General features: G+C 38.9%; 1 protein-coding gene across 2 annotated transcripts; it reads left to right on the top strand.

Annotated features, from left to right (window-relative positions):
• Nucleotides 1-7,605: 7,605 nt before the first annotated feature.
• Nucleotides 7,606-15,218, top strand: Gluprors (Glutamyl-prolyl-tRNA synthetase). Of its 2 annotated transcripts, XM_076421513.1 has the most exons (11): nt 7,608-7,831; nt 8,157-8,339; nt 8,433-8,845; nt 8,971-9,322; nt 9,631-9,802; nt 9,887-10,288; nt 11,149-11,602; nt 11,713-13,872; nt 13,971-14,362; nt 14,460-14,603; nt 14,687-15,218. In XM_076421513.1, the coding sequence occupies exons 1-11, from the start codon at nt 7,789-7,791 to the stop codon at nt 14,844-14,846; spliced, it is 4,875 nt and encodes a 1,624-aa protein (XP_076277628.1). In that variant the 5' UTR covers nt 7,608-7,788; the 3' UTR covers nt 14,847-15,218. The 2 variants fall into 2 exon arrangements, with proteins under 2 accessions (XP_076277629.1, XP_076277628.1); XM_076421514.1 differs by lacking the exons at nt 13,971-14,362; nt 14,460-14,603; nt 14,687-15,218 and having other exon boundaries at nt 7,606-7,831; nt 11,713-13,572; nt 13,640-13,779.
• Nucleotides 15,219-15,233: the final 15 nt, after the last annotated feature.

The following is a 15,233-nucleotide window of genomic DNA, read 5'->3' as shown; positions in this document are numbered from 1 at the left end:
ACACAACAAACGTACCTCTAGCATGTCCGTGTGACTACCTGCTCGACCGAACGCGTCGGCGACGCGTTCCTTCGATTTTCACCAATTTTCACGTTGCCGAAGTTTCGGAAGCATGAGGCGAAAAGTCGGAATCTGGAGACGGCGCGCATTTGAATCTCGGGCACAGCACGCGGCGCGACGCACATTTTGCTATAACTTTTGATCTAAAAGAGATATCGAAGAGAAATTAGGCCTAATTTTTTTTGAAAAATCGGTTTTAACGATGTAAAAAGAAATATATTTTGTATTTTTTAAATAATGTTTTCGTTGATTCTTAAGGTATAGCCGGAAAAGATGGTCAGAAGTATCCAACCAAATTTGTTGTTAGTCACGTCATGTTCAACAGAAAATTATGAAAAAATTCATGAATATTCTACCGAATAGCATACACTACTGAGATTTTTTTCAAAATTTTTGGTTGCAAAATCGATTTTTAAACAAATCGGAAAACATAAAATTGCCGATTTTATGTATATACATACATCAAAGTCTTCAGTTGACCACATTTATATTGTTACGTTAGTTGTGTCTCATCCTGATTATTAATGTGTATTTTTTCAGATTTTTCGGATTACGGAAACATGTTTTAAAAAATTGAAAACCTCCAAAAATTCCAAGAAAATGCATGTTTTGTATTGAAGTGTTAGAGACTCCAGTTTTATAAGAATTCAGTACTTGGATATTATTGAAGCAACCGTTCTTAATTTTTTTATAATTTTTTAGAGGTTGGGTAGTCGTTAACAAAACAAGTACATATATACGGCTGGGAATCTTCTGGCCCCGAATCGAATCCCGCATCTATAATCGTTTTGTTCGGTAAATACTTATTGCTTCGAGTTTTAATGAAAAGTTTAACCAAAAACATTTTTTAATTGTCTACATTTATTTTCAACTTAAAGAATTGATGCAGTTCGCGCTGTCGACTTTCGCTGTCCACTTTTTGTAATTGAAAAAAAAAGAAACACAATTTAAGTTATGATTGCGAAGTGCAGAATGGTTTCGAGGTATTCGAAAATACCGCTACAGGTGGTCCCCTGTGTATCTATATCTTCGAGTAACTAATTACAAATTTTGTATCTATTATTCGTGATCCGAAATTTGTATCTAGGAGAAAAATTAAGGGCAAATTCGGAATCAGCGCAAAAAACTCTATAAGAATCATCCAACAGTAATTGTTGAAGAAATTTGGTGTTGCGGAGACTGTAAATCAAATGGGAAACTTTCTTCCAGCAGATCTATTAATGGGTCTATTAACTTTTTTCCGTGTAACATTTTGTTTATTTTCTCGTTTCTTTGTTATAATAAATGGAAGCTTATGTTAATTTGTTGTTCTTCATTCTTTAATAAGCCCCTTTTAATTTCCCATCAGTTTCAACTCCATAAAGTTATAGTTTTCTGTAAAATCCGTATCAATGCCTCCGGATCGGAACCTTTCTGCCAGGGGTTGTATTAATTCGAGTAACTGTAACTTTTTTAATGTTGGACTATATGGATTTGGACTTTTCGTGAGAAGTTGGAGAAATTAGTTTACTGCACGATGTGAAAAGATATGTAGTGGACATGGCGCGTTGGAAAGAGGGACTTTCCGGACGCGGAAATTTCATCCTTCTCAAGTGCGCGCTGTGGACGGTTGCATTGAGGGTTCGGTCGTAAAAGTGACGATTACCAGAACCCTGACTCAACCGTTGCAATGTCCTTGGCAGCGACGACTTTGAATTGTTTTGGGGAAGGAAACTTTCTCCTTACTCTTGAGGAACGGAGAATTCCTCCCCTTATTTTAACGGTCTTTCTCACGTTGCTAATCCTCCCACAAAAAAGGATTTTTACCAGTGGAAAAAAAGCTTGTGGCACTCGTTGAGAACGCATCGCTCTAGAGTTGCCCGCGCTACGTTAATTTATATCTCTGTACTTTGTTAGTACTCGATAGTCATTAACGTTTATAATCTAGTTTTCTCGTTATTGTTATTATTATTACATCTTGTTTTGTTTTGTTATTGTTACGTGTTATTGTTTTAATAAATATCTATATCGTTGTATGTTAACCACGCGAAACATCATAGACACTGAATTACCCGTCATCCTAAAGATATTTTTCCAGAAATTGCAGTTGGCCGGAATTGTAGAGAAAATAGGTACTAAATGTTGCATTTCACAACTTTTTTATGTGGGGCCTATATTGAAAATTTAAAAGATAGTTATAATAATTAACCATTTGCAGCTGTTTTAATTTCGGAGCTGTTTTAACTCGAAAATGAAACATCTCGTTCTAGGTAGAATAATTTCGTTCTATACGATTCTTTTCATTTGATGGATATGAAATTGATTGTAATACCTCATACAATAATTAAAGGTTTAGTAATTGATTAGCTACCAACATGTTTAACAATGTAAACAATATTTTGCATAATGGGACAGCAATTTTTAGTGGTGATTTCGAGTCACCACTGGAGTGCTAAGGGTTAAAGATGGTAGAAATTGCAGGATATTACAACAATGACAAATATTATAAAGCAGATACGCTAACGTTACCGTTATCGCGTCAGAAGGAATAGCTGCAAGCTGCAAGTACAATTGTATAGAGTATAGAATTTCGGGGAAAACTGGGAAGAGAGGCAGGGTTGCCGGAGGATTAATTATGGCGTGGAAGAACCGACGCGACGGTGCCCGTAAGGATAATTACGGTCGCTTAGAGTGGCCGGACTATGGCAGGGTAAGACGTGGTTTCCCTCGGGTCTCAATTATCCATCGGCCCTTAATTTGTCCAGGCTGTTTGTCTCTCGATCAAGCCGGTTGGTCGAGGTCCTGGTACTGTACTTTGGAAATGAAATGGATGATTATGTGAAAATTTGCTTGTCAAACGAACATTCCGGGAAAAGGTTCAGGTAATTTCGTGCAGAAAATCCAGAGTTGTTTTGGTAACTACCCAGGACTTATTGGCCTGAGTTTTTCGCGCTGATTCCGAATCTGTTTTCAATTTTTTTCCTATACGCACAGTTTTTCAGGAACAAGGCTTTGAAAAAAAAACATATTTTTCAACTTCAAACAAATATTGTGATGTTATTATAAAAGATATTGAATTGTTCTTTCTGGCAAAAGATTCTGTAGACTTTCCCGAATACAGTGATATCCAATATTAATACATTATGATTGATTAAACGTGTTTAATCAATGATTAAATACGGAGAGATTTCGTCGCGTCGGCGCACAGTGGAAAATTTGGACCAGACTCGATTCAAAATCAAAGAACTTTCGATAGAAATGAGGTAGAGCGATGAAATTTTTTTAAAATGAAAGCTGAAACTTTGCAGAATATGGGAAAAATAGGGAAGTTATGGTACGAACGTTTTTTAACCGAGAAAATTCGTTAAACATGTAGAATTTAAAGAAATCGATTTTGCAATATCCTGAGGTCGTAGACAAATTTTGAGACCAGATTTGAAATCGGCGTGAAAAAATCTACGGGAAATGATATATAGCAAAAATTAAAAAAAAAATTTCCGCGCGTGGTATTGGAAAAACCACAATTTTCTCGAAATTGTGCAAGTTTAACGAATTTTCTCAACGTTAAAAAACGTTCTTACCATAATCTCCCTATTTTTCCCATATTCTGTAATGTTTCAGCTTTAATTTTTTAAAAATTTCATCGCTCTACCTTATTTCTATCAAAAGTTCTTCGATTTTGTCTCCGATTTGGACGAAAGGTCACACTGTGCGCCGTCTCCAGACTCTGACTTTTCGCCTCATGCTTTCGAAACTTCGGTAACGTGAAAACTCAGCCCGCTGAGTGCCTGTTCAATTGCTTGCGCGCTACACACAAGCGTACCTCTACTCTGTCTGTGTGAACTACCTGCTCGACTGTTCGACGCCGACGCGTTCCTTCGATTTTTACGTTGCCGAAGTTTCGGAAGCATGAGTCAGAAAGTCGGAATCTGGAGACGGCGCGCATTTGAATCCCGGCACAGCGAGCGACGCGGCGATAACAGAACATACGGACAATAGGACGTCCTTATATTTAATCTAATCCTCTTTGCTTATATTAGGGTATGTATTCGGATAATGGGGGTACGGATACGGGAGTCTCTACTGTATTCAAAGAACAAGTAGACATAATTGAAATCGTAATTCTAATTGCAATATTTTGTAGGACTCAATATAAATAGTACCGTATACTCATCTTTTTTTATCGATGAATATGATCACTAACTAAAATAAATTCCTAATTAAATAAAAAAATGTTAACAACCCATTAAAAAGTGTTAAAAACGCGACTGAACATGTTGGTGAAAGTCCCATTTGGGGGTGAACGGAACCTTGAAGCGGGCCCTAGGATTCGGCAAGATCGCACATGTGGCGACCAGACCTTTGGGTTTCCCAGCCATCTGGAAACTATCGAAACGGTGTAGCTTCGAATAATTTTCTGCCAGGGCGGCGAAGACTTCGGTCACCGTAGCCATGTGGTGCAATAAACACGGCCAGGTAACCCGACGCGCGTCGGCCAGCCAGACATATTGGCATGAAACCACTAACAAGTTAATTGCAGACCTTGTTTATTTTTCGTAATTGTTTCATGTAAATGACGCTAGCTGCTTCGTGTGGCGTTCTTCCGATTAAAAAAAGACTAATCTCAAGATAGAATTTGGACTGTGGATAGTGGATTTATTCAAAGTCTTCGAATAACGGCACAATCAATTTTCTACCGAAACCGAAATAATACCGGTATTCTTTCGGTTTTTCCAATGCTTAGGTTGTTCCAAATGAAATAGGAACTACAGGCCACTTAATGTTCCGTCGTAAAACCCTCCGCGCGAAGGAACAAGCGCGAGTCCGAATTCACAGGCGAGGCCGTCATAAAACATTCAGCTAAAGACCTTCCAGATGTACCTCCCAACAAAGTGATTTTTAGCCAGCCGAAAGAAGCACAGCCGATGTAGCCAGATGTATTTGGACCTTTTATACCGTTAATGTACTAAACTTTATACCGTAGCTACCTGCAACCGAACATACTCCTTGGTTTCAAATCCTTGCTTTAGTTTATTAAAAGGAAGTAGACTCGTTTTCAGGATTGCAAGGGTGCGGGATTCGCCTCTTATTCTCATCTCTCGATAATAATACAAACACGGGGTTTTTCACTAGTCAAAAACGCTAGATAAAAGAACGATCTAGAACACTATCTGCCTCAAAAGTTCTATTTTTTCGTTTACGAGGCGTAATTGGCATTATTCGGCAGCATGTAGCTATGAAAATAGCTTGTATGCTCCCGAATAATGCAAATTACGGTGACGACTAATGCAAATTTCGCCTCGTAAACGGAAAATAGGACCTTTGAGGGAGATGGGGCCCTAGATCGATCTTTTATCTAGCGTTTTTAACTAGTGAGAAACCCCGTGTTTGTATTATTATCGAGAGATGAGAAGAGGCGAATCCCGCATCCTTGCAATCCTGGAAAAAGGCTATACGGGAACTGCAATTACTCGAATTAATATTCGGACGTTCTAAAAAAGACGAGAACTTTTTTAATACTGTACTAAACGATTTGAACTTTTTTGGGGAGCTACAGCAATTAGTTTACTACAGGATGTGAAAAGAAATTTTTTCAAAAATTGCAATTGATCGGGATTGTATGAAAAAATACTAAGAGTTGCATTTTACAACTTTTTTATGTGAGCCCATATTGAAAAATTGAAAAATACGCTTTGTAGATCTGTGTCGACTAAACATATTTTGAAAATTTCGTCAAAATCGGTTGACGTTGCAATGAGCTACAAACGTTTAAAGATGGTAAAAATCGCAGATTTTCAGCCTACATCGAAGAATTCTTACATCTTTCAAGGCCTGTCGTTTTTTCCCGCATCAACCGATTTCGATGAAACTTTCACAGTGCACATTATTTACGCAGGCCTACAAAACGTACATTTTAAATTTTCAATATAGGCCCGCGCGAAAAAGTTGTAAAATGTAACTTTTAGTATTTTCTCTGCAATTCCGACCAAATGCAATTTTTGAAAAAATTTCTTTTCACATCCTGCAGTAAACTAACTGCTCTAGCTCCCCAAAAAGTTCGAATCGTATAGTACAATATTAAAAAAGTTATCATCTTCTTTAGATCGTCCGAATATTAATTCGTGTAACTGTACGTATTAGGGGATAATTAATGTATTACTAGTTTATTGATTTATGTGTAGGTTTACTCTTAATGTAACTGTAAAGAAAATTACGGCAAGGGGGGAAGAACGTAACATTCAATTTGTACATATAGTTTCCATCTCTCTTGCGATCGATGCAGACAATTTTTATTTTGCACAAAGATCCGCAGTCTAGGAAAAATAATATAGATATAATAGAAATAAATAAAATTTAATATTTTTTTATATCGGGTTTATTATTTCGTTTTCATTCAGAATCGGTATTTGGAATTGTCGGTAAAAAGGAAGACTGCTACATATTTGTACAATGTGTAGAAATTCATTTCACCGACATTACCAACATTACTGACATAACCTCACCGACGGTGCTGCCCTGTATAACGGCATCCACCGTTCCACACAGACTCCACGAGCTGCCTTCCATCTGGAAGGAAGAAGCTGCCCTCTAGATGCTGTGACGGCGGACTTTGTACACCTGTAATCGTTTTCGGAAGCCCACTGGCATGCAACTCCACACTCTTTCTAGATGTACTCCAACCATTGCTCCGAGCAGCCAATAAGCGGCGTCTGGAACCATACTGCCCTCCAAATTCACTCCACGCTCTGGACTATTCCTGGCAGTTCCAAACTGTGCTATCAGGGCATGTTTCGAGCCATTTTTCTGGTAAGATTCTAGTTCCTTTCTAGTTACAAATCGAGGATATACTACCCCCCAACTCGAAGCGTAACGCAGCTCGGAACGGGCCAATTCCATGGATATAGGAATATAGGGATGGAGCATGAGCTAGCATTTTGGGCAAGGGGGGTGATTTCTTTTCCGGAGGGGACGAGGTAGAAGCATGCATGGTTACATCATAGACATATAGAGATAGACTGCGCGGCCTGAACGAAGCGCTGAAGCCCACAATGGCGGCGTGCGAGAGAGAGAGAGCATTAGCCGGGGTCCATAGCGCTCTCTTTCTAATTGATGTGTCGACACATCATATAGAAAGAGAGCGCTATGGACCCCGGCTAATGCTCTCTCTCTCACTCTTTGTACCGCGCGCCGCCATTGTGGGCTTCAACTCGCCCATAAGACGGCGCAGTCTATCTCTATATGTCTATGGGTTACATACAGTTACATAACCTTTTAGTGCAGCCCAGCAGTCAGAACTGAGAAATCGAGAAAATCGAGGAGAAATAATGTAACCCTCTCTGATGACCAGAGTAACGTGATGAGTATTGTGAGAATATGTGACGTTTTCAAAAATATTTATGACGTACTGCGCTTGCGCCGGACACAGCCAATGAAAAAGATGCAATTCCAACCCATAATTCCATGCTTCTACCTCGTCCCCCCCTGAAAATGACTTCCACCCCGCAACGACATGCTCCATCCCTATATTCCTATATCCATGGCCAATTCTCAGCTCTAGGTAGGATCTACCCACGGCAGGCCTGGTTATCAGGGCTAGTACTAGAGTAGGCTGTGCATAGGGCTCTTATGGGAGTGTCACCTCTATCTAATATTCTTTGGTTATGACTATACACGTGGTGGAGAAACTGTTCTAACCAACGTGAACGTATTTATGAATGTTATTATTTTATTTGAATCGTACAGAGAAAAATGACTTACAAACTTACGGTCAACTCTAGTAATCCACCGACAGGTTAGCTACGTGTTAACTAATTGTCATATTACTTGTAATTTAAACAATTGTAATAAATCAATGTTTGTTTTGAGAGGTATTCATAGCAGATGTCGGCAATTACAATATGCCGACTACTTTGATTTATCCAATTTTTTTTCATATATTTCAAAGCACTACCGTTGATTACCGAGAATACACTCCATTTGTTAGAAATTGTAGGTATCAGAATAGCTGATTCAATCTTTGATAAAATGTAGCGTACTCTTACACCAATAAAAATTTCGTTGTATCTGTATACTTTGTCGACTTAATACCATGAATTAGTATATATTTTTTTATGTAGACGCCTTGATAGTAGCAGAATTAATTAACTCTGAAAACAAGGGCAAAATCGAGGTACTTTGGAGCGATGATTGGAACAACGATAGAAGCATTCAATTGACAAATAGTCAAAATAAAGTGTTAGCGGAGAACAGTAACGAAGTGGTTCGTTTCTTTGCAAGAACTACATGCATAGATCTATATGGTGTGTATATATAGATTTAGTCTTATCTTTTATTTTATATATTTCTTATCTTTATACGCTCGCTTAATATTTACTATTGTATCTCTTGTTTAGGGGATGTCAGTCCTGTTGAAAAAACTGAAGTCGATCATTGGTTGTCCTTTGTGATTGGACCTCTTGTATCCCATCCGCTAAAGGAGGATACTCTGCGATATTTGGACAACATATTGATGACAACCACTTGGTTGGTTTCTAAGAGGTTAACGCTAGCCGATATCTCTGTATTTTGCTCGCTTCTGGATAAAGAGTTTTTAACAAAGTTCAAGAAACAATTTGTTAATATAAGTAGATGGTACAAACAAATACTTTCACTGCCTGCTGTTGCAGAGGTGTTGTCCTCGATTAAGAAGAATGCCAAAATAATTGCAGTTAACAATATGAAATCTGAAAAAGCTACTAACAAACAAACTGGCCAGAGAAAACAAGAAGGTAAATTCATCGATTTGCCAGGAGCAGAAATGGGAAAAGTGAGTAATTCGATCGTTCAAAAAAAAAATTATCAGCTAGATAGTATACATATAAGGTTGACAGAGAAATTTTTATACAACGATGAATAAGACAGATATTTAGATTATCTAATCCTATGTCGTAGGTCGTAGTACGTTTCCCACCAGAAGCAAGCGGATTTCTACATATCGGTCATGCCAAAGCAGCTTTGTTGAATCAGTATTATGCGGAAGCCTTCAAAGGACAACTTATTATGAGATTCGACGACACAAATCCTGCAAAAGAAACTGTAGAATTCGAGAAAGCAATTTTAGAAGATTTAGAATTACTGCAAATTAAGCCTGACCGTTTTACACATTCTTCCGATTACTTTGATTTGATGTTGGAGTATTGTACCAAATTAATACAAGAGGGAAAAGCATACGTGGATGATACTCCTGCTAACGCAATGAAAGAGCAACGCGATCAAAAATTAATGTCATCGAATAGAAATAATTGTAAGAATCAATGCCTTAGAATAGTGCTACCCAATCTTTTTATCGCCGCGGAACGGTCAACGTTTGATAATTTTACCGCGGTCCGCTGACAGGGGGGTGGGGGGGGACGTTGATTGTTTATATTTTAGATTGTCTTGATTTGATAATTTTAATTTAATTGTAATATTTAATGTTCCTTGGGCGGCCCGGAGGTTGGGGACCATTGCCTTAGAACACAGAACGGTGTTGAATTTGAAATGTATGCGAATACACATACATATTTACATGTCGCGAATGTAAACTATTTCTTCTTTCTTTTTTCGCTGTAGCAATTGAAAAGAATCTTCAACTATGGAACGATATGCAACAAGGGACTGCAAAGGGTCAAGAATGTTGTGTTAGAGCGAAAATTGATTATGAGTCGGTGAACGGTTGTTTGCGGGACCCAACGATATACAGATGTAAACCAGAGCCTCATCCTCGAACAGGAACGAAATACAAGTAATCATGCATGCATAGAGTATAGAGATACTAAAAGTTCTAAACATAAATCCTATATACAATAATATTTTTATTCTTTGCTAGGGTGTATCCAACGTATGATTTCGCTTGTCCCATTGTCGACGCTATTGAAAATGTTAGCCACACTTTACGTACAACGGAATACCATGACAGGGATGCCCAATTTTATTGGATAATCGATGTTCTAGGCTTGAGACGTCCTTACATATGGGAATACTCGCGTTTGAATATGACCAACACGGTACTCTCGAAACGAAAATTAACATGGTTCGTTGATGAAAACCTCGTTGACGGGTGGGATGATCCGCGTTTTCCAACAGTAAGGGGTATTTTAAGAAGGGGAATGACCGTCGAGGGCTTAAAGCAATTTATAATTGCTCAGGGTAGCTCAAAATCTGTTGTTTTCATGGAGTGGGATAAAATATGGGCATTTAACAGGAAAGTTATCGATCCAATCGCCGCTCGGTAAGTTGGTCTCAAAATTTTCATAGACGAATTGGTCCACGTCTCAAATGAATTATGACATCCCACTCTTCTAGCCCAAATTTCCAGAACTCGTCGTCCTTATTACTCAATCCTGCCACATTCCAGAAACCAATTTTATTCCCTGTTTTCTTCCCTTCTGTCCCCCCTTTCCTCCCCTACTCGTTTCCCTGCTCTTCCATCCAGTTTTCCTCAATTTCATTCAACTTCTTCATCTTTCCATTCACCCACATCTTCATGTAACCTACTTGCATATTCTTCCCCTTCCCCCTCTCCTCCTCTGTCTCCCTTTCTATTTTCCACTTTGCTCTCCTCTCCTCCTCCGTTAGGTCGTCCTCTATTCTTTCTTTTCTTCCCCTCAGTTTCCTCTTCTCCTCCATTATCTTTCTTTTTTGATCCCTGTCCATCATTTTTAGCAGCACCATCTCGTGCCCCACTCTCCCTATCTTTCCTATCTGATTTATTTCCCTTATTCCCTCCATCCTTGTCCCCATCTTCTCCCATATTTCTTTTACTACCTCCTTCACATCTTTTCCCTCCATTTGCATCCAACATTAAACCTACCGACCATCAAAAGTGACTGATGTGTATAGTATTATAAAAATGACAAGATTAAATTTATTTATATTTTGTGCGATTTTTATTATAATATATAATGGAGTCAAAAAATATATTCGATAAATTCCCATGAAAATACCTTTACAATTTCAATAATTGTCAAATAAAAAATCTAAAATGGGTCATTTGACCCGTCCTGGTAGGTTTAGTGTTAATTGACACGTTTACTCGACTATTATTTGTATAAGACGGTAAACACCGTTTTCATGTCACTTCATTTTCAGATATACTGCTTTAGATTACGAAAAACTGATTCCAGTTCATATAGATAACGCAAACGAACAGTGGCTAACGGTTCAGAATCACCCGAAAGATCCTTCTAAAGGCACCAAACAAGTATCGACGAGTTCGGTAGTGTACATAGAGAAAGACGACGCAGATATGTTGGTTGAAAACCAAAATGCGACCTTCATCAATTGGGGAAATATATTAATAACAAAACTTGAAAGAAACGGTGCGTTCGTTCAAAAAGTACTAGCGCGATTGAATTTGGAGAACAAAGATTACAAGAATACATTGAAGATCACGTGGTTATCAACACCATCCGATAACAACGACAACAATATCGATAAAACTATTCTAATACCATGTTACGCCGTGTATTTTGACCATATTATCAGCAAACCAGTTTTGGCGAAAGATGACGACTATAAAGATTTCATTGCTAAAAATACAAGAGTATGTTCTTCATCTTCTCTTCTATTCTCGTCGGTGATTGTAAATGTAGTCAATTAATTAATTAATGTTTTATTATATAAGATATATACATACATATATCTACACTTCAGGTAGAGGTACACATGATCGGGGAACAAGAATTGAAACGCGTGAAAAAAGGAGAAATCATTCAATTGCAGAGGAAAGGATTTTTCATATGCGACATACCTTACGCACCTGCTAGCCCATTCTCTTCCAGGGAGCAACCTTTGATTCTGTTTCATATACCAGACGGACACACCACCGGTGCAACAAAAACTGCACCCACAACATCGACGAAGACGACCAAAGAGTCGCCGCAGAGAAGTGTGTCGGACGTTCCACAAGACACGTTGAACGAGAAAATTATTGCTCAAGGTGACAAAGTGCGTAATTTAAAATCTCAAAAAGCAGATAAAGCTTTGATCGATACGGAGGTGAAACTGCTTCTAAACTTAAAAGCCGATTATAAAGCGTGTTTTGGGAAAGACTGGAAGCCGGAAGCGACTCCGAATAAGCCAACGCAAGCGGCAACGGCAACCGTAGCAATCGTTAAAAAGAATCAAGATAAATTAGCCGAAGACATCAGCCGACAAGAGAGCAAAATCCAAGAATTAATGGCCAAAATAAACGAAGAAAAGCAACGTCTTTCTACTTTGAGAGCAGAGTACAAGAAGACAACAGGTACCGACTCCTCCGCAGGAACATTTGCCGAGAACGAAGAAAAGCTCGACCTTGATCAACTCTCGGGAAATATACAAAAACAAGGAGACAAAGTGAGACAGCTAAAATCGTCCAAGGCAGACAAGAATGTCGTTGATCAAGAAGTGAAGTTACTTCTTAAACTAAAGAGCGATTACAAAGCTGTGACTGGTCAGGAATGGAAACCACCTACCACTGCAGCAAATCAGGCCGCAATTAAAGATAAGCTTAATGCTGATCAGCTGTCGGAAAGTGTACAAAAGCAGGGGAATAAAGTAAGACAGTTGAAGGTTTCGAAAGCAGGAAAAGATGTAATCGATCAAGAAGTGAAGTTGCTTCTTAAACTGAAGGCGGACTTCAAAGCCGCGACTGGTCAGGAATGGAAACCATCTACCGCTGCTCCAGCATTAGATGCGAAAATTAAGGAAAAGCCGAAAATTGATCAGCTCTCGGAAAGCATACGAAAACAGGGAGATAAAGTGAGGCAGTTAAAATCGTCCAAGGCCGAGAAGAATATCATCGATGTCGAAGTCAAAGTTCTTTTGGAGTTGAAGAGTAATTATAAAACGATCGCAGGCGAAGAATGGAAACCAGAGAAGCAAGATAAGCCAGATGCAAGCTCGAAGAAGAAAAAAGACACATCCAAGAGTGAAAAACAGAATAATACTCCTAGCAGAGAAATAGCTAAAAGCGAAGGAGCAAAAGATGCGGATGGTGGAAAAACTGGAACTAGATTAGGAATGGAAGCGAAGAAAGAAGAAAACTTCTTCGAGTGGTACTCTCAAATTATCACTAAAAGTGGTATGATCGAGTATTACGACGTATCCGGCTGTTACGTCCTTCGTCCATGGAGTTTCGCAATATGGAAAATAGTAAAAGCCTACATCGACAAGGAAATAACAGAAATGGGTGTACAAGAATGCTATTTTCCTATTTTCGTGACACGGGCGGTTTTGGAGAAAGAGAAGGCGCACGTAGCCGACTTTGCACCAGAAGTTGCATGGGTTACGAAGTGCGGGGAATCTGATTTAGCGGAACCAATTGCCATCAGGCCTACATCAGAGACTGGAATGTATCCGGCCTACGCCAAGTGGTTGAAGTCTGACACCGAACTTCCCTTGAAATTGAATCAGTGGAACAACGTGGTAAGGTGGGAATTCAAGGATCCCAAGCCTTTCTTGCGCACAAGAGAATTTCTGTGGCAAGAGGGTCACTCTGCTTTCGCTACTAAAGCCGAGGCGGACGAGGAGGTGATGCTCATTTTAGATTTGTATGCAAAAGTATACGAAGACTTGTTAGCAATACCTGTCGTTAAAGGTCGTAAAACTGAGAAAGAGAAGTTTGCCGGTGGGGATTACACCACCACTGTCGAGGCCTTCATCTTGACGAGCGGTCGTGCTATACAAGGAGCAACCAGTCACCATTTGGGACAAAACTTCTCGAAAATGTTCAACATTCAAGTGGAGGGTGCGACAGAAGGAGACGAGAAAACGTTTGTATATCAGAATTCATGGGGCTTGACGACTAGAACGATAGGTGTTATGATAATGGTACGCGAGCTAATTTTGGTTTACGTCCTTCAGTAGAATTACTTACGACTTGGGAGAATCCTGGTCGATGATCATGGTCACGCTACTTGTTGTTGCAGGTTCACGGTGACGATAAAGGTTTGGTGCTCCCACCAAACGTAGCCTGTATTCAAGCAATCATAGTACCTTGCGGTATCACAGCTAATACAACGGCAGAACAAAGAGAACGTTTGTCCGCCGAATGTAACAAGTTGCTGGACGAGCTATCGAAAGATAAAAACCTTCGAGTGGAAGCTGATTATCGTAGCAACCGAACTCCAGGGTGGAAATTCAATCACTGGGAACTAAAAGGGGTGCCCGTGAGGATTGAGTTGGGTCCTAAGGACTTGGAAAAGAATCAAGTAACATTCGTACGTAGAGACACTGGCGAGAAGGTAGTTGCGAAGAGGCCGGAAGTACTTTTTGCATTGCACACCCTATTCACTGATATACAATCGAGTATGCTTGAAAAGTAAGTCCAGAATGGTATACTATAAACTGTAAACATAAACAACCTCGGTTTTGCCCACAGTTATACTGACACAATCGATTAATATTTTCTTTAATAGAGCCAGAAAAAATTTGAACGAGCATATTAAACGCATTCAAAACTGGGATGACTTTTGTTTGGAACTAAATAAAAAGAATATACTTTTATCGCCGTTTTGCGGTGAACCATCCTGCGAAGATAACATTAAAGCCGATAGCGCGCGGTAAGTGTTATTCGCTTGTGTTAGTCTCTCTCTTTCTCTAACTTGCCAGAAATATGATTCAACATTTAATTCGACACTTACAGCGAGAATGCAGGGGAGGAGCCTGGAGCTCTCTCAATGGGCGCTAAAAGTCTTTGCATACCGTTCGAACAGCCAACCGAAGCTCTTGGTAAACAAAAATGCATCTACCCTAGTTGCCAGAGTAAACCGAAATTTTATACGTTGTTTGGTCGCAGTTATTAAACTCTTTTTTACAAAGACAACAATTTTTGTAACAAAAGATCTAAAAGCATATATGAAGCCACCTGTTTTTCATTCTACATGTGTTTCATAGCAATTCTATTGTAATATAAGGTAATCACATAAATACACATTCATCGCCTGATTTCGACTTTGATTTCGATCATTTTTTGCGGATCAAGATTACATATTACGCTTATCACGTATCCTGTAAGTTCATGGAAGAAATGATAAGAAATGGTTATAAATTCCTAACGAAAAATACCTCGATCGAGACAATTAGGGCAGTGTATACGATGATTTTATTACGCACATGTTATTATTTATCTATTGTCCCAAAAAGTAATGAATAAAAGAAAACCGGAAAAATTACAATTTGTTTTTTTTTTA

The sequence above is a fragment of the Lasioglossum baleicum genome, chromosome 4 (genome assembly GCF_051020765.1).
Source record: "Lasioglossum baleicum chromosome 4, iyLasBale1, whole genome shotgun sequence".
Classification (NCBI taxonomy): domain Eukaryota; kingdom Metazoa; phylum Arthropoda; class Insecta; order Hymenoptera; family Halictidae; genus Lasioglossum; species Lasioglossum baleicum.
This window is presented reverse-complemented; position numbering and strand designations above follow the sequence as displayed.

What these genes read in the sequence shown, in the direction of transcription:
- Gluprors (XM_076421513.1), top strand. Translation starts at nt 7,789, where the DNA reads ATGACTTACAAACTTACGGTCAACTCTAGTAATCCACCGACAG. An exon ending in CTCTAGTAATCCACCGACAG is followed by an intron (nt 7,832 to 8,156) that starts GTTAGCTACGTG and finishes TTTTTTATGTAG; the next exon opens with ACGCCTTGATAGTAGCAGAA. An exon ending in CGATAGGTGTTATGATAATG is followed by an intron (nt 13,873 to 13,970) that starts GTACGCGAGCTA and finishes TTGTTGTTGCAG; the next exon opens with GTTCACGGTGACGATAAAGG.